Here is a 19,664-nt window from a genome sequence, read left to right as displayed (position 1 = left end):
GTTTGATAACAAAGAGGCAGAATCAAACTTTTGGAAATGATATATACAGTAAAATTAAAAATATATGTATTGATATTTGGTCTCTGTCCTGCTTCTTGGCACAGAGCTCCTAAAACCGGTGGAACTTCCTGAGTGACAGGAATGTCTTATTCATAAGGAGCCCTTTTCACCCATACTTGAGTTTATGCTAATGAGGTGACTTGGAAAACCCCTAGATAACTTCAGGATAGGACTGATTGCCAGAGGAACCAACCATGTGATTAGATGATTGGAACTTTCAGCCTTACTACTTGATTTCCAGGAGGCTAGAGACTTAGTTCAATTACTAACAGCCAATGATTTAATCAATGGAGCCTGTGTAATGAAACTTGAATAAGAACTCTAGAACGATGAGGTCTGGAGAGCTTCCAGGTCAGTATGCTGGGAGGGTGGCACTCCTGGAGAGGGTGTGGAAGCTCTGCACTCCACTCCTTCCCATGAGTCCTTGACCTACGTAACAACCACTTTGCAGTTCCTGAGTTGTACCCTTTACGGTAAAACTAATCATAGGCGTAGGACTTTCTTGAGTTCTGTGAGTTGTTCTAGTGAAATCTCAAACCTAAGAAGAAGGTCGTGGGAACCCCAAAATGTGTAGTCAGTTAGGTAGAAATGCAGGTGGACCTTAGACACATATTGCAGCTGGCATCTGGGGGCAGTCTTGAAATATGTGTAGTTTATTTTACATGAATTACATCAATAAAGCTGGAGATTTTATTATTATTATCATCATCATACCACAAGGATGCAATCAGCAAAATCCTGGGTGTGGGAAACTCTACACAACAGATGACCCAGTTTCTTCAACAAAAAATGTCAAGAGGGAAAATGATAGGGAACCTGTAGTTCAAAAAAAGACTTAAAAGAAATAACAATCAGGTGTAACATACAAACCTTATTTAAAACTCAATTCAAGTAAAAAAAATTTCTTGTAAAAAAATTGAAATGTGAATACAGATTGAATATTTTATGATATTAAGCAAGTATCACTTTTTTAGCAGTAGCAATGTGTTATGCTTATGTTGGGTATTTTAGGAGCTCTTATCGTTTAGAAATACAGAAATATTTACAGATGAAATGATATATATCATGTCTAGGCATGCTTCAAAGTAACCTAAAGGAAACAATGTATGGATGAAACAAGATTGGTTACGTGTTGATTATTGATAAAGCTGAGTGGTGGCGACAAATTTATTGTATGATTCTCTCCTGTACATGTTTGAAATTTTCATTACAGAAAGTTTAAAAAAATCAAAAATTGGCCTCCAGATTCCTGGACCATTACTTTACACACCTCTTCATCAAAATGAGCATGTATACTTACTATGTATAATACTATACTGATTGGAGGCACAATGGTTTTTTAAAAATTTAATACCAACTGATTGGTGATATACCAACCCTACCTGTCATGACCTATGGGGGTTCTGCTACATAAATGCAAGGTAAGTATAATAAATACTGTATCATAATTTAAAATTTTTTTCTACTACTAAAGTAGTTTAAAGAGCAGATATCTGCTCTCTACTGGCCAAAGGATGACTATGGATACCTCCCATTATTAGAAGTCTCTATATTCTATGTGAAGTTTAATTCTGTTCTATTCTGATGTCCAAAGTAAAATGCGTCTAAACAAATATTTCAAATAATATGTGACACATCACCTAAAAAAAACAGGTCATGCATAAGGTAGTTGTGAAGCTCAAGCAAGATGGCTTTGTTAGAAGCACTGCCCAAATAAGAGCTGTTATCGTTACGACCGTCAAGAAACCCAAAAGGCAGGCTTTTTTTAAGATAGGATAACTAAGCAATCATAACAAGATTCAACTCCCCCAAAAGCAAACTGCTTTCTTTCATACTGTCAGCTCTTCCCAAGGTTCCTCGGTTCACCAGATCTTTGGCAGAAAAGTCTTGTATGCAATTTGCATAGCATTAAACAACAGCGCATGAGATGATCTATATTCAGGAGACCACAACCCAATTAAGCTAAATGTGAATTCCTTTGTGTTTTTTCCTCCAATATTTTGACAATCCACATCCTGTTTTTAATGCCTTTTCTTTTGCAATATATTACCTAATATTAAAGTGCCACTAAACATAATTGAATTTCACTGGCAAAACAAACAAACCAAAAAAACCACACCATCAATACAAAAGTTACCCCTGAATAGATACAATATGAAGGATGAACAAAGTTATGGGTTCATCAAGTTTACCTAATCAGAGTTACTAAAACTTTGTGATCTAAACCGTCCCTTCAAATTGGTTACAATAATCATTTTTTAATCCATTTATCTTTCTCTCAAAATACGTTTGCATCAGCAACAATAGAGAAGCAGCTTCATTTCATGGCTACCTTGCTGTCTGTGTGGAATAAGCATCAGAGGATGGGAAAACTGGAGCCAAGGAGAGTCCGTAGGAGGGCCGGGAGCATCCTCCTTGTTCCTAAGTGCCATTTTTCATGGAGTTATCTCATTTAAAAGATCCCAAGGCATAGCAGCACTATTTACAATAGCCAAGACATGGAAACAACCTAAAGTTCCATCAAAAGATGAATGGGTAAAGAAGATGTGGTGTGTATATATATATATATATATATATATATATATATATATATATATATATATATATATATACACAATGGAATATCACTCAGCCATAAAAAAGAATGAAATAATGCCATTTGCAGAAACATGGATGGACCTAGAGATGATCATACTAAGAGAAGTAAGTCAGAGAAAGGCAAATACCATATGATACCACTTATATGTGGAATCTAAAATATGACACAAATGAACTTATCTACAAAACAGAAACAGACTCACAGACATAGAGAACAGACTTGTGGTTGCCAAGGGGGAAGGGGAGAGGGGGAGGGATGGATTGGGAGTTTGGGATTAGCAGATGCAAGCTATTATATAGAGAATGGATAAACAACAAGATCCTACTGTATAGCACAGGGAACTAGACTCAATATACTGCGATAAACCATAATGGAAAAGAATATGAAAAAGAATGCATATATATGTATAACTGAATCACTTTTCTGTACAGCAGAAATTAACACAACATTGTAAATCAACTATACTTCAATAAAATAAATTTTTTAAAAAAGATCCCAAGGGCCTCACATTTTGCCCAATGTCCAAACTCCCTGGCACGTTATGGGGAGCATTTCCAAAGAGGCCCCAGGCTACCTCATCAACCATATCTTCCCTCTATCCTCACACGGTAGCCACGCAGGATTTCTTCACTGCTCTGTAATTCCGTAAAAATGCCATTCCCACTAATGCCTCTCCTCATGTGAAAACCTGCTCAGCCTCCAGGATCCAGGTCAGGGTCACTGGCCTTCGCCAACCCCTGCAGAGGCAAGCCCTCTTACTTCGGTTTCCACTGCATGTCAGATGGCACCATTGTATCATTTCCCACAATGTATTGTAAACATACACACCTCCGTATCCATCCCCTGTTCACTTAATCACTCATTCATTCAAGATAGGAAGTGTCTCCTTTCCACAAGCCAGGCACTGTGCATGACAGTCAGAATATACAGTGGGTCCACCCGGTCTTTGCCCTGAAGGGGGCCATATCTAGAGGGGTGACAGTGGAGTAAACAGGGAGTCCCAATGCAGTGTCACAGGTACGTGTCAACAGGGGCAATCACAGGGGCTTACAGAGTCTAGTGCAACACAGCTGAACTCCAGATCCCAAGGGGCCCCTGGCAAAGATGAGGTGACAGAGAAAGCAACGGGACCACTCGTGCAGCATCTGATAAGCCATGCCAGCCTGCACTGAATAATTGAAGGAAACGGACAAAGGACGGCAGCAGGTTAAAAAAAACACACACACAGAGAAAACTGCCAGACAACATACAGCCTCCACTTTTGGACTCACTTATTTTTCTAACTACGCGAGAATACCTAAATTACCACCCTTGGGATTAATGTCCAGCTTTTCATGGCTTATTTTTTTTTAAGCAAACACTGCAGGACTTCCCTGGCAGTCCAGTGGTAAAGACTCTGTGCTTCTACTGCAGGGGGCTCGTGTTCGATCCCTGGTTGGGAACTAAGATCCCACGTGCCTTGCAGTGCGGCCAATAAATAAATAAATATATAAAGCAAACACTTCCTTTCCAAACACAAAGGACTGACAGATGACATTTTGTTTCTACAACTGGCAAAAATGCTGACTTGGATACAATTGCTGAGCTTCCTTGTCTCCCTCCCACAGTTCTTCCCTAAGATAATGTGAACCAGGCCAGAACCTCAGAGAACAAGCACTCTCTAGGCAAACAGATTTACAAAGTAAAACACGCTCCATATAAGATCATCCAATGGAATTTTTCAACTACTCATCTTTTAATTTGGTACATGATACCACTTATCACACGAGAACTCTTCATCTGTGTCATGTATTCATTCATTTTCTCCTTTATGGTTTCCAGGCTTGGGGTTCACCTGGGACAGCCCTTTATATCCCAGAGTAATAAAAATATATTCTCTCATGTTTTTCTATTTTTAATATTTTGATGATTATCTCATTAGACACTCGGGAATTTATTTTTTTACAATGTGGAGGGGTTATAACCTTACCCGATGGCCAGCTATCATGCACAATCCCTTCCCCAACAGACTCAAAATGCTACCTTTGCTCATAAGCCAAATTCAAGTTTTACTATATAGCTAAATATAAATATGCATATACAGGAGACTTCGCATGCTCTGCCACTTCTGTGTCTTATGTGCCTGAAACAAGACTTATGTGTCTGTGCCTGAAACAAGACCACACTGTTTTAATTCCTATAGCAATGTTTTATATTCAGTAGAGCAGACCCCTGCTGTTTAACTTTTTCAAAATTTTATTGGTTATTTTTGCCCACTTTTCTCTTCTAGATGAATGAGGATCTGCTTATCACATTCTTTAAAATTCTCACGTGGATTCTGATTGGGATAGGTTAATTTGAAGAGAACTGACATCTTTTCAGTACTGAGTCTTCCTGTCTAGAAATATCTTGTAACTCTCCCATTTATCCAGATTTGTTTTGACTTCTCTTAAAGTTTTGTTTTTCTTCATACCAGCCTTATTGGTAATTTTTTGGTGAGGTCTGGTTTAGAGCAACACATTAGAAAACACTTCTTTTAAAGAAATCATTTTGAAATGTTTTGACAAGTTAATAGTCACATAATTTAAAAATAGAAAGTTGTTAAAGTAACCTCAGTGAGAGAGAATTACATTGCAGAGTCTCGTTAGGCATGGAAAGTATGCTTACAGGATAGATCATCTTAAATAGCACAGGTTATTATTTTTTTCCTGCTAAATGTAAACATCAGAGCTATGATTTAATAGATATTCATGACTGAATGAGGTTCAGTGAAGTCTTCCATACTCAGTGAGTAAATGGATACAGTTTTCTAAAGTTTCACGTCTTAATATGCTTTCTCTCTTGGATAATCTTTTTCCATGTTTTTTTTTTTTTTTTTCTCATCCTTCAGTGAGAAGTCTTCCAGTCAAAAGGTTGTAATCTGTCCACACGACTTGGATGAGTCAGAACTCTGGTTGCAAATGCATTTATTACAACTCTATCCATATCTTTGCAATCAGTGTCACGGAGGCTCTTTTTCAGTCATCTAATGCAGTTTCCAAAAAGCACACCAGCCTTCCTTCAGTCTGTTATTTGAGATGCTGGACGTTCTGTATCTCCATGCGATGTGTCACAGGAATTTATATCCTAAGTCACCAGTGCTGGTTACATGTGACATTGGGACAACAACGAGGTTATCGTCAGCCCCACCCGGAGATAGCCTTGATCCTCACACAAAGCAATCTTCTCTACTGGTTTTAAAAATTCTTGTAAAATTTTTCAAACATGCAAAAAGTAGAGAATGGTAGAGTGAACGCCCATAACCCGTCAGCCAGCACCTCAGGAACAGTTATCAAGATTTTACTCTGCTACTTTCTTCCTCCCCTTCACTCTTCCTCCGTTTTTTTTAAAGCATTTCAAAGCAAATCTCAGACTACATATTGTTTTACCTTTACTACTTCTATCTGCGTTTCTAAAAACTATGGACATTTTCCTTCCAATAAACATGATGCGTTATCACTTCCCAACCCCACCCTGGAAATAACAATAAATCCTGAAGATCTAATACCCATTTCCTAAATCAAATTTCCAGGATTCTCTCAGAGGTGTCTTTCACATAGTTGGGTTTGAATCAAGATCAAATCAAGATCCACACATTCATTTGATTATTATATCTCTGAAATCTGTTTTACTCTCGAGCACCCCTCCATCCCCACCACCCACTTTTTATCTTCGTGCCAGTGACTTACTGAGGAAACCAGGACAGCAGTCCTGGGGGATAGCCCCCATTCTGGATTTGCCTGTTTGCTTCCTCATAAGGTCACTCAATCTGTTCTTCTACCTCCGTGTGTCCTGTAAGCTGAAAGTCAGCTCTGAACTTGAGTCCGTTCAAGTCCACCTTTGGGGGCAGGAATACTCACTACATAGTCTTCATATTGCCTCATACAAGGAGACGCATTTATTTCTCCTCAGTGTTGGAGAGGGGGAAGTTCCCCCCTCCCTTTCTTGAGTTCTTTAGGCCGGTCTAATAATTAAATGGATACAAGACAGAGTAACAGGAGAAAAGAACAAATTTAATTCATATGTACAGAAGTCTCACAGAAATAGGACCTAAGGAAATGACCAAAGCAGGTGGCTTTTATACTTCTTAGACAAAGAAACAATAAACCTGTGAAGAAGTGACAAGACAAAGACATTAGGGCTTGGGGTCCTAAATTAGTGAAGAAGTAATAACAGGGTTTGTTTACACAGCCTTTTCGGCCCTGAATTCACCATCTCTGGTGATAAGGATGTCTCTCTACCTCCTGGTGCCGGGAGGGTACCTTTCACATGGGAGATTTATTTCCTGCTTTCTGGAGACAAAGGAGGGTCAAAGTGTTCTTCTTCCATTGGTCGTTTCTTAAGTAACCTTAATTCAAAATAATCAGTATGCCACTTTGGCCTATTTTGGGGTCGGCCTGACCTGAGCCCCAACATTAGTGCTGTAAAAATTCAGATGGTGAGAGTTTGACCTCTCCATTTAAAATTTCCCCATCTACCTTTCATTTAGTGGTTTCATACACTGATGATCTTTGCCTAAATCAATACTTTCAGTAAAAGTTGCAAAATGATGATTTTTTTTCTAATTCCATCATTCCTTCTGATTTGCTGCAATTTCCTCCTGATTTGCTGCTGTTCTTCTGTAAAGATGAATCTCCCATGACCAACTAGGGAGTTCTGGTTAGCTTAAAATGTAGTTCGTACTGAAAGGTAAGATAAATGCTTAATTCTTTACCTTTTTCATTGCCGCTTTCCAGAGACAGAGTTGGTGCTCCATTTTCACTGCCAGCAGTGATCAATAAGGCGTTTTACTCGGGGAATTTATTTTTGGGGGATAGCAGGTGAAGAAGTTAAGTTGTGGATGGAGTCACTAAAGTGTCTCTGACAAACAGAACTCCATCCCAATATGAGCTCAACGACCTTTCTGTATGAAGGTTTAATAGGCAACCTGCTTCATTAATTTTCTACCACAATTTAGAAGGTACTACTAACAAGATTAATAAATGTAACATAAAAAAATCCCTATTGCATCTAGAGTAACTGACAAGTATGTTCAAGCCAAAGATCCCCATTTACCTACAGACAGGGAGAGACGTGAATTTTAATTTTGCTTTTGAAATAAGGGTGCATCTGAAATTACAAAAGTGTGTCTGAGGTAGGAAAATAATGAAAGTATCACTATATGTGAGCTACTGGATCACCTCATCAGACCCCTGTAGTAGATCACCCAACTGAATGAAGACAACGCATTTTCAAACTGTGTTACTAACATCTGAAATTGACAATGTTCCTCCACCCAAATCCTAGAAACTTCTTTGTTTAGAAGATTCATGTGGCAGAAGGTAGTCTGAGGTTGGCTATTAAGATGCACAGAATTTGAACTGAGGCTCAACTGTGCCGTTTGCTATCAAGGTAATCTTGAGCAATTAGCTTCTCTCTGAACCTGAACTTCCTCCTAAAATGCGGATGATGAGTATTGTGGAGCCGTTGCCAAGAATCTGAAAATAAGGGGAAAAGCTTGCCCTCGGAGAATGAAAATTTTAAATCAACACATAACACAAGGGGCAGAGAGATGCCAAAGGCTCCTCGGCTAACAAGCTGTGGCTTCGGTGACTGTGTTATCGAATCCAGTGGGGGCCTGGCACCAGTTAGAGCAGGAGACGTGAATATGTGGACAGGGGCCTCTCACTGTCAGGGAATTCCAGGATTCCACACCCAGGGTAAAGCCACCCCGTGGAGAAATGACCTGGTCCCAGCTACTGCAGCTGCCGAGCCAGGGGGCTATAGGCCTCCTGACCCCTCCAGCCACAGGCCTGTGCCACCTGTGTCACCTTCTGAGGACAGCGTCACTTCCACGAGGGCCGCCTGCAGGGGAGAACTCTCAGGTCATGGGGACTTCAGGCATCAAGGCTCCTGAGAATGAGTGCTGAGTGTAAAGCAGCAAATCTGACACTCCACCTAGAGTCCGGCTTTTCAGGTAAATCGACCATGTGAGTTAGTGCACTTGGAAGGGTGGGAGCCTCTACCTCATCAGATTCTCAAAGGGGTCTTTAAATAAGAACCACCGGGCTCGAAGAAGAGCAGGTGTTAGTCGGGCCGACTCAGCTGACTGATGTGAACTTCACAGTAAGAGGCAGAGAGAGACGCAGTGCCATGACAGAATCCAGTTTCTGGGTCTGAAGGGCAGGGGGAAGCCCCCAGGACCACAGGAAAGACACTGGTGTCTGAGGAGAGTACCAGCTTTCCCCCAAACAGACAAAATACCCCTCTCAATGTCTCCACGTGGACATGTCTGGAGTAATTTTCTTTTTTCTTTTTCAAATGTCTACCAACTGCAGAGAATAACTGTAAAAACTAACAAGAAAGAGTCAATATGTGTAAAACTACAAGGCACTATATTAGTGGTGTTTTTTGTACTCTGAATTCAAATCTCTTGCATAAATAGGAAACAGATGACCATCAGATGTCATTGGGTTTAATAAGTTAACAGAGTCAGACCTAACTGTTAAGCCCAGCAGGTAGATCTCCCATCATGATCATTTTAATACTGATCCAATTCACACCCCAGGTCTGGAGAATGTTTCTTAAGAGCAGGGGAAGAATTTTATCAGGTTAGAACCGCTGAGGCCCTTCAGAACTGGAGTCTGGCTTCTTCTACTGTTCTGCCACCATCTATCCTATACCAGCGACGTGTGAGACACCCATAAGCCATAATGTTTAACTTCAAATTCTGATCTTACAGGAAGGAGTGTCCAGCCTCTAGTTCATCAAACTGTTCCAGCATGACATGGCCAGAGAAAATAAGCCTCTCTTACAGAGTAACCCGAATTTTAAAAAAATAATAATTTGAAATACCAATCCCCTCTCAAGCAGGGCACTTTATCTAAAGGACACAAACATAAAGATGCTGGCTGATTCTCCACGTGGAATTAAAAAAAGAAAAAAGAAAAAAAACCAAATGATTAAACCCTAAGAAATCCCTGAACACAAAACTCGTACAGTTTTGTCTTTGGAGGGGCGGGGCGGGGTGGGGTGGTGGTGGTTATTAACATAAGCATCCACTCATCCCTTGCTTAGAAACTACTATTGTGCAGAGAACACCTTCCCCTCCTAGCCCAATTCTACTTGGGATGTTTTGCATAAAATAATAAATTTTCCTCCACGGCCACTGGAAACAAAACCGAAGGAGCGGTTCCAAAATGGAACACAAAAAGACAGCAGGAAAACTTTACACTCTACTCTACGCTTAATGTTGTGATGATTAGATTCATTGCGTAATCCCTGTCCCAGTTAGGGTGTCATTATGAGAAAAGAAACAGTACATGTAGGTGAAAAAAGCAGGGCCTTTTAAAGATGAATATGATATACTACCAAATGTAAAATAGATAGCTAGTGGGAAGCAGCCGCATAGCACAGGGAGATCAGCTCAGTGCTTTGTGACCACCTAGAGGGGTGGGATAGGGAGGGTGGGAGGGAGACTCAAGAGGGAGGAGATATGGGGATATATGTATATATATATAGCTGATTCACTTTGTTATGAAGCAGAAACTAACACACCACTGTAAAGCAATTACACTCCAATAAAGATGTTAAAAAAAAAGATGAATATGAAAGTCCTTTGACCTTTTCTATTACGGTTAGTTCCATTTCTACATGGGGTACAGACGCCCCCCACCCTTACACCCAACAGCAAAAGCCTTGTACTTTTCAAAGAAGATACATCGAAAATGTCATCAAAGCCTTAGACATTTTCATGATGCAAAATGAAAGCCTGCAGTATTTAACAGCTGTGTAAATGCCTTCCCATCTCAGTTCATTTTTAACGTAAATCCTTATTGAAAGCAATACAGATATAGAAAATTTAGAAGAAATGGCCTGAAAATATAACCAGTTACCTTTCTAGATAATAAAGAGCAACGGACTGACTTAATGACACAAAATACAAATACCAAGGAGGTGTTACTCAAGAAAATTTTCTTGCTGCAAATGAAGAAACCTGCTGCTTTCCACAGCTACCAGAGTTGTAAGTTTTGGAATATATGAAACATACGCTCTCTAACCCTCAGAAGATGATCTTTTCAACTTAATTGAAGCTCGCTTTCTTCCTGAAATAGTTTAGCCTATGATTATCTAAGAAATACACAGTGCCTAGCACTCACTTAGCACTTGGCGGAGGGCAGTCACTGTCACAAAACACAGGTAACCCATGCCTAACTTCCAAACTTTGACTAATGGAAACAATCCCCTAATTAAACCGGTATAATGAATTTTAAAATCATTCAAGGAACCAAAAAGGTTCTCCCTATAATGGAACTTTTAGAGGGACTTGACCATACACTTGATTTTGGATTTAACAGTTTTGCCATCACTGAATTCATTACAGTAACTCTGCAGATACCTTTTTAGTCTTCATAAATTTTAATATTCTTACTCAGCTAGGTAATGTTCAGACTGATGACCGTGGATTACAGAGCAGCGTGCAGACTTCAGCATGATACGAGGAACAACTGAAGGAACGGGGGACAGCTTCCCATAGCAGCCACTCTGGGCTGGGGTAGCTGCCTTCAAATGTCTGAAGACCCATTACTTTGGGGCGGGATTAAACTTGTTTTGCAAGACCACAAAAGGAGAGCAAGAGACCTGTGTGCAGAATGAATCACAAGACAGCTTTCCAACACCGCGGAGCTTCCAGAGATGCTCCCCAAAGATGACTCTGGCTGGATGCTAGAGAGGGAGGTCGCCCACCCAATGCAGGACTAGACTGGATGCCCTCCAAGATCTTTTCAAACATGAGATATGACAATGCTATGTTATTAAGATGTGATCTTTGAATGTCTGAGGAAGACCAGAATGCATCACCTTATGCCTAATACACTGAAGCCAGCTGCTTTTATATTATGATTTTTGGTGCATTTTACTGAAGCAAAGACCTTTTGAGGATGTCAATTCTCTTAATTGCTTAGTTATCTATATTTAAAAGTGGCACGCTTGTGAACTCTTAGGTACTGAAGCCAATATAGCCCAGAGCCTACTGGATGATGGATGGATGGATGGAAGGAAGTAAAGGGAGGGAAAAAGGAAGGGAAAGAAGGAGGGAAGAAAAAAGGGAGGAAGGAGGAAAAGAACCACGCAAAGCACCACATGCAGAAGGTTCTAGACAAACAGTATTATAACAAACAGCTAGAGGAAGAACACTGAGGAGAAATCTGGGAAATTCACCTACTTATGGGTCTAGGGGTCAACATTCTAACTTTTCAGAAGTCCTGCCTCCCGAGCCCGCCCCCTCTGAGCACGTGGCACAAGGGTCTCCATGCAATACTGCTTTTATCTTCTACTGTTTTGTACTTTTTTTAAGGTGTTATGTCTCATAATGCATATAAATCACAACCACCGCCACCTATGGTGTAAATTAAAGTAAAATTATCTTTTCACACTGCTTCCAATCTTTTTTCTCTTGAGTTTTCTGTGTTTGAAATGAATGTTCTCTCCTGCTCACAAATGTATTGTATGGATAGAAAATGCTCTCAAGAGACAGATTTTTATTTGGACATTTTGTGATCAAAAAGGAATAGATATCATATTGTACAGATGGGGAAACTGAATACACTGAATTTAATACTGAACTGAATTTAAGTGACTTACCAACGGCCCATGGCAAATTGCCAGTGGAATCAGGGTCATACTTCCTAGTCTAGAACTTTCTCTTTTAGTACAGTATGGCAGGTAGGAGGGAGGGCACAGGAAAATGAGGGGCCAGTGATGACAACTGGCTTTCAAGTTCACTAAGGATAAAGGTCTGGCCGGGCTACTTTCATATAATCACTTTTTCCTGCTCCTGAAACCCTGGAAGAAGGAAATGAGAGCAAACAAGAGTGCAAGTCCAAGGCTGGGTCACAGCTGACTCTTCCAAACAATCAGTCGCAAAATATACGAGCTGCAAAAATATTTTCACTGTATTCTCTAAGGGGCTTTTTCTTTACGGTCCTATAAAGTATTACAATCTGCTTTGGCTTCACACTGAAGCCAAAGCACAGGTGACCCAAAAGAAGACTTCCAAAATTACGAGAAATATTTACAGGATATGGGGAGCCTGCTGCATTTCAGACCCATACAGCAATCCAAAAAGGCCCAGGGGTTCTAACTTCTAATCAGTGATAAAAACAGAGAAGGATAATGAAGTGAAAAAGAGGAGAAGCAGAGGCGGTCCAGAACAACCTCATTAGCATGCAAATGACTTAGCTGACAAATGATTCAACAACCAGAAAGCAAAAGTTGCCAAGTACATCATTTCCATTTCCCCACCGCTCAAGTCCAGAGAATAAGGACAGACCATCAGGCACACAGAATGCATTTTCACCTACAGCCATCTTCAAATACACAGTTTTATTAACAGAGGAAGATTATTTGAATGAGAAAGTGATTTTTATTGCAAATAAAGCCAAAAATATTGTTTTGTCCCTTCTACCCTTTTCTCGGATATGGAAAATTGGGGGTGGGGGGCGGGTGGGAGGTAAGCAGCCTGAGCTGCCCTTTTTTTCTAAATGATAAGAGAGAGAAATCCTGTTGGGTGGCCAGGGGGTGAGGCGGTCTATTATTATACAATTTCTCATTAACAGCAGCGAGATTGCGCTTCTCCTATTAAACAGAACAGGCATTTAACCCCGAGCTCCTCCTGGGAAAAAGGCAGAAACTGCTTATTCACTTAGTCATAATTACCGTTTTTGCAGGTCCCAGAGGAATAGCTGTTCTCGATCAGTCTCTGAGGTCGGTCCTGACTTTCCCAATGCCGCCCTGGCAGCTGATTGAATCGACACGCAGAATGATTTTTCCCCAACCAAAAAAAAAAAAAAAGTTTCGCTATTTCATCCATTCCCTGCAAAATGAGACGTGAGGGTGTTCGCTATTCTTTCTGGTGAGACGGCATAGCGAGGTGGAAAGGACCCAGATTCTGGGAACCTTGGGCTTGAATCCTGCACCTGCCTCGGCCACATCCAGCTGTCACCTGGACTGAGTTCCTAAACCTCCCTGAGCACCTGCTCCTTTGGGAAAACGGAGCTGATGCTAACGACCTGATAGGACCGTTGCGGGGAACAGATGCACTCACGATGCAAACTTCCTGGCAGAGGGCGAGCTCTCGGCAAATGGTAGTTATCATATCACTACTTCATGGAATTTAAACTTCTCTCTCGCTTGTCGGGGTTGCAGGGACCCCGGGTGCCCTCTCTACTCCGCGGCATCTCTTACTCTGCTTGCCATGATAAAGACGGAAGCGTCCCTTCTTTGAGCTGTGACATCTGATCCAACAGTGTCCATCCCCGACCACACAGATGTTTGGCAAAGCCCGATTCAGTGTACCGAGGAGGTGTTTTTAAGAGGCTGTCTCTGAGAACACATCGCTTCTAAAAGCTGGGACTGCCTGTACCTCAAAGACATCGACTGGGCTCTCGATGCAAAGCCTTTCACAACGTTTGACTTGGGCATATTCTGGGTCCCAAACTGACTGCACTGGAATGTCTATTTCTAAGAATTGCCGATTGCACACCACACTTACATCTTCAAGTCGCTGGCACAAATTAACGTTGACCGAGAATGAAGTAATAACTGAAAGGTCAAAACAAATTACATTTGGAAAGTGTCGCATAGAGAAAAAGAAGCAAGAACACTACCACTGTTTTATGCGTAGAAATGCTCCTATCGACGATAAAGAGTGCTTTCTTCCGGAAGTCTGTTCCTTCTTTCAACCTTGACTTTTCGGTTCAGAGTTGGGCTTGCAGGCATAGAATACCCTCCAACCCAAACGGCGGGGACTCTTTCAAGTCACCCACCACTCACTCGCTGACTGGAGTTGGGGAAATTAGAGAATAACCCCCATTTCCACATCAGTAGAAAACAGGGCTAGTTTTCAAGATCAATTACCTATGATAGTTTTAAAAATAGGAAGATGCACACTACCATATTACTATATATATTACAACTAAATAGCTCTTCAAAGGAGATCATTAACAAATTACTATAAGACACTGAGCAGATATAATGTGTTCCGTGAATACAGAATACAAAAGCCACCCCGTGCTACTTGTCCACAGTTAAATAGAATCTTCAAGCAATTGCACATGAAAGTAAACATCTTTCTCAACTCTCAGTGTATTTGCCTCTAGACTGTGGAAGAAGCTGTGGCCAGGGTGGTCACAGTATCCCGCTGCTTGGCTCAGGAAAACACCTCTACAACCAGGTACTGAATCAATGGAATAAACAGTATCACACACCTTTTTCAGGACTGTCTAAAATGCTCCCGGAAACTTATAAAGGCTCTTTAAAATGTTTTCAGACCTTCCTATCATAGCGTGTGAATACTTGCAAAGGACAAGCTTTGTGATGGATGATCCCAGATTTTCAATGTCCACTGAACAGAAATGAAACTCCAGAGGAAAGATGGATTTTATGTGACTCAACCTCTTGTTAAGTGTGTGTGACCTCAAGTCAACTGAATTTCACTCTGTGCAGAAAAAGTTACAAGAGTAATGAGCCCAGGGGAGAAGCTGCCTTGAACCCTCCAGGGCTTAAGATGCTGACCCTTTGTAGGCCTTGGCTTCTCAATTAGACCCTATTAAATAATAGTGTTTCTTCTCTAACATGGCATAAAACAACTGGCATGCACATATGAATGAGCTGGGCCTGCGCATCAGCTACATTAGCTCGACAAATGTTTCAGTAAACTAAAGCAGCTACATAATTTGAACAAATAGGCAACTTTTACAGAATTTGCACTCATTGGTTCGTTAACTGAATAATGTGTCAGCCTAACAAAATGGCTGCCTCTTGCCATCTCAGAGAAGCAAAATCTCCCCAGGGCGGAATGTTCCATTTTCTTAGATTCTCCCATAATAGGCAGGGGACTGCACACCCCGCACTTCATTGAAATTAGCTAGATATTGCTTCATTCTGTTGCCTTTCTGTGAAAAACTGGGGAAAAGGCAAAGTAAGTGAAATAGGAAGCACAAAGAATACTCAGTGGCTTCAAATAATTAGCTGGAAAGAAAAGTCACTCGGGATAGACCAATGGCAAGTTTTATGCTTCCCATTTAGATACTGAGAATACAAAGCTAAACCTAAACCTCTTCTTCAAGAATGCCCAAGACTGGTGATCACAGGGCTTACCCCAAAATGAAGCTGAAACAGAAACTCTTATCAGAAAACATGTTACCTGTATCCTTTACCAAAGAGCGAAATCACACTAGTCATTTGAGTCACGATGCTGAGGCAGTTCAACATGAAATTAACTTGCTTACCAGAGCTAGAAATCCCCCAACCTCTCACCCCGATCCCCAAATCGAGCAGGTAGGCCACTAACCGCCATCCAGTCGTGGAGAAAAATGTGCAAGATGTTTTACCTCATAATCTCTATGTACCAGAATCCTAACACAGCACAAGGAGTGGCAGTTACAAGTAAATGGTCACAGCACAAAACTAAAGCCAGTTGAGATAAACTCAAAACAAATTAGAATCTCTGGAGGAGGTTCCAATGGCCTAATTCAAGAGTCTATTTAAAAACAAAACAGCAACAGAATAACAATTACTAAAGAGCTGCTTCCTAAAATTACTCTCCTGTTGATATGTCTCAATTCTAAAATGACATGAGAAATCTGCTGGCAGGTCACTAATTCTGCCGTAAAAGAAAGCATTACCAAAGAATGCCACCGAAAACAAAGGCCTTCACACAAGTAAGTGAATACCCTAAGCACAAAAGTATGTTCTTAAGTGGGACATTTAAAAAAGCAGAAGTCACATTAAGTTCAAAACACCAAGAAAAAAAATGAACAGGAGTTCCTGATTTTAGTAATATTATATATCACCCCCCCAAAAAAAAACCTGTCCATGAGTTAAGATTTGTTGATTTTACATATAGACACTTTATATATTTGGGACTCCCTGCCCTTAAGGAAGAAAACGAGGAAAAGAAATTAAGCACTATATATGACATTTATAGAAATGTAGAGGGTTTTTTTAAAATGAAATTCAGGTTTAATTTGGGGGTTACTGTTTTACAGTTTCCCACTTGTTAGAAATCTTAAACAGGACTGATCGTCAGCGAGCTTCGGATATGCTAAAGTCTGGAACAGGAGTGTTGCTTTCACAACACTCCAAAAGGCCTCCACTCTTCTCTTACTTTCCCTGCTTGTCTTCACTCATCAAAGTAGGTTTTTCCCTGCAAAATGTACAAGAGGCAGGGACTATGAAGGGCAAGCGAGACAAAAACATCCAGGAAGCATGTCTTCATTTACACAATTTGACTTTTCACAACGAATAACGCAAAGGGAAAGATATTTTCTATATCGTGGGGCTTGGACTCAGGGATTTGTAAAAATAATCTGATGATCCCTCAGCATCACAAGAAAGATTTTTTTTTTCTTATGTCAAGGTAACATTTAAGCAATCTTAGATGTATATAATGCTTGAAGAACTGATGCTTTCAAATGGAGAATAGCTTTGGTTTTAGATTCCAATATATTACAAAAATGCATGGTCTTAAATTCACCATAAAGAAGATGCCTCTTTTTATCATCAATCGATCAGGAGCTATTTAGTGTCAAGGAGACACATCTGCTGTACCACTCATGATGTTGTTAATTAGGAAAGCTAAGGGGGAAAAAAATCCAACGCTAATCCTTTGATACACTATTTGAAACTCACCATTAATCTGATGCATGATATTTTCTGGGGTGGTGCCAATGATATGAACTAATCAAGCCGTTTACTACTTCATCAATAATAAATCATTTTAGAGACAAAAATTACAACTTGGTATGGACCTCACCAAGACCCTCGCCAGTTCAATCGGCCCCTTTGCTGGTAATTTAAACAACAAATTCCTGCCTGGAATCACCCATTCAACATGCGTTTTTAAGTGAGTCCCATTTCAACCTTTTAATAAAGTGCCACCGGTGGATCTGTCACCAGGTGACACACTTAGTTCCAAAAAGAAAATCGGGTGGGTCAGAATCAACTCCTTACTGCCTGGAGGCACCAAAGAGAAAAAGGAGTGCAGGAAGCTGACTGGACTGGTTGACCTCAAGGGGAGCAAGCACTGAAAACACCAAATTTAAGTGCCTGGGGCAAAAGGCAACTCGCCTGCACTCCCCAGCTAAGGCGCCCAGAGGGAGCTGAGGGGAGGACGTTGCTGGAATGGGGGACAGGAGCAGAAACTAGGGAAGGAACGACCGGGATGGAGCACAAGTGAAAGACAAGCATGGGGCAGAAGAAGGGACAGGGATGGGGCAGGCGGGGGACCATATGTTGGGGCTGGAGGGGAGGACAGGGATGACAGAGATGGGGCCAGGGATAGGGATGGGGCTGGAAGGACAGGGATGGGGCAGGAAGGAACCACAGCAATGAAATAGGGAGGACTACAGGAATGGAGCTGGACCAAGAGGCAGAGATGGGGCAGGAAGGGGCGACAGGGATGGAGCTGGTCCAGCGAAGCCACAACCACATCCTCACCACACCTCGCTGGGGCGCTCGCTGCGCGCCACGCGCCGCGCTGGGCACTTCAGGGCGCTATCTCCCGGAGTCCCCCCAACAGCCCTCCGATGTCCCATTTCAGAGACGGGAACGGCGAGGCCGGCCCTGCAGCGCCCGTTCCCCGAGGTCGCCAGCCGAGGGGGCAGCGGCGGCTGAGCGCCCGACCCTCCCGGACGCGGGGTGTCGCTGGCGGCCACGGGGGGCGGCGACGCGGGGGGAGGCGCGGGCCCGGGGAGCCGGTACCTGGGCTCGGGCAGGACGATCTTCTTGCTGGCGCGGGCGGCCGGGGTCGCCTTGCTCTTCTCCATCGCCATCAGGTAGCTGACATCGGCCAGCACGGCCTCCAGGTCCGCCATGTTGGCGAGCGGCGGCGGCGGCGGCGGCGGCTCCTCAGGACCTAGACGGGACGCGCTCCCGCCGCCGCCGCCCGCCGCGCCCCGACGTGGGGGGGCCGCCCCGGGGCAGCCCCCCCGCGCGCCCCCGCCCGCCCCCGCCCGCCCCCGCCCGCCGCGCACCACCCCGCGCGCCTCAGCCTCACGCCCGCCCCGCCCCCCGCGCGCCGCCCGCGGCCCCGCGCACGCGCCGCCGCCCCTGCCTCTTCCGCGAGAGTCGGCGGGGAAAGCGCGCCCTGCGGCCAGTGCTCCTATGCGCCCGAGCGGAGCGGGCAGGCCCGGCCCCCCACTTCGCCCGCTGACCCAGTCCCTGCGGGCACCGTCCCGCCCTCCCCTCGGGGTGGCCACGGCGACTTCCTCTCCTCCTCCGCCTCCTCCTGCTCTTCCTCCTTCTCCTCCCGACTTCCCGCCCGCTACTCCCTGCGCTCTCACGACCCCCTCTCCTCCAGGACCCCTGCGAGCAGGGGACGCCCTGGACCCAACGCCCACCACGCAAGGGACAGCGGGGAGGTCTCTGTGCCAGTGTCTCAAACTGGACAGTGGCCATCAGCATGGTCCAGGAGGTCTGGGCGGCCTCAGAAATGCGCGGGCCTCACCTGTCTGCCCAGGTGACGCTGAAGCCCGTGGTCCGGGTCACCCGTGAACAGCGCCCCGCGGCCCAGCCCCTAAGCCTCAGTCCTGACCCCTCCACCCCCTCCACCCCCCTGTAAACTCAGAAAAGAGAAACCTAACAGCTGGAGAAGGTTGCTTGTCTCAAGCTAATCAGGGCAAAGTGGGGTGAGAGCTCCCTCATGGGAGCGGACCTGCCCTTTGGAGCCCACTGGTAGAGGAGCTGTCTGCCCAAGGTGGTCACCGCGCCCTTGCATGCAAAGGTTTGGGTTTGGATCTTTAAATGGTCGCTGAGAACTAGAACTAGTATTCTGTCTCTTGTGGTTTTTACCGTCAAATTAGGGGAGCCCTACTGTGCGCACAGACCCACCACAAGGGTCATATAGGGAAGTGGAAAAGCCGGAGGCCAAACACCAAGGCAGAAGGGAATTTCCAGCTTCCTGATCCTCAGTCTCGGTGTCTGCTGTCACCACTCCCGACGTGGGCCT

The 19,664-nt window shown here is 43.3% G+C and overlaps 1 protein-coding gene across 2 annotated transcripts in view; it reads right to left on the bottom strand.

Annotated features, from left to right (window-relative positions):
• GRK3 (G protein-coupled receptor kinase 3) overlaps positions 1 to 18,596 on the bottom strand; it is a 119,838-nt gene extending 101,242 nt beyond the window's left edge. For both annotated transcript variants that reach the window (XM_060118546.1, XM_060118547.1), the window contains exon 1: positions 18,419 to 18,596. In XM_060118546.1, the coding sequence (XP_059974529.1) occupies positions 18,419 to 18,531 (113 nt within the window). In that variant the 5' untranslated portion in view covers positions 18,532 to 18,596. The remainder of the gene's footprint in view (positions 1 to 18,418) is intronic.
• Between the last annotated feature and the right edge of the window lie 1,068 nt (positions 18,597 to 19,664).

Source organism: Mesoplodon densirostris, chromosome 15 (genome assembly GCF_025265405.1).
Source record: "Mesoplodon densirostris isolate mMesDen1 chromosome 15, mMesDen1 primary haplotype, whole genome shotgun sequence".
Classification (NCBI taxonomy): Eukaryota; Metazoa; Chordata; class Mammalia; order Artiodactyla; family Ziphiidae; genus Mesoplodon; species Mesoplodon densirostris.
Note: the sequence above shows the minus strand (reverse complement) of the source record. Positions and strands in the feature narration are given on the sequence as shown.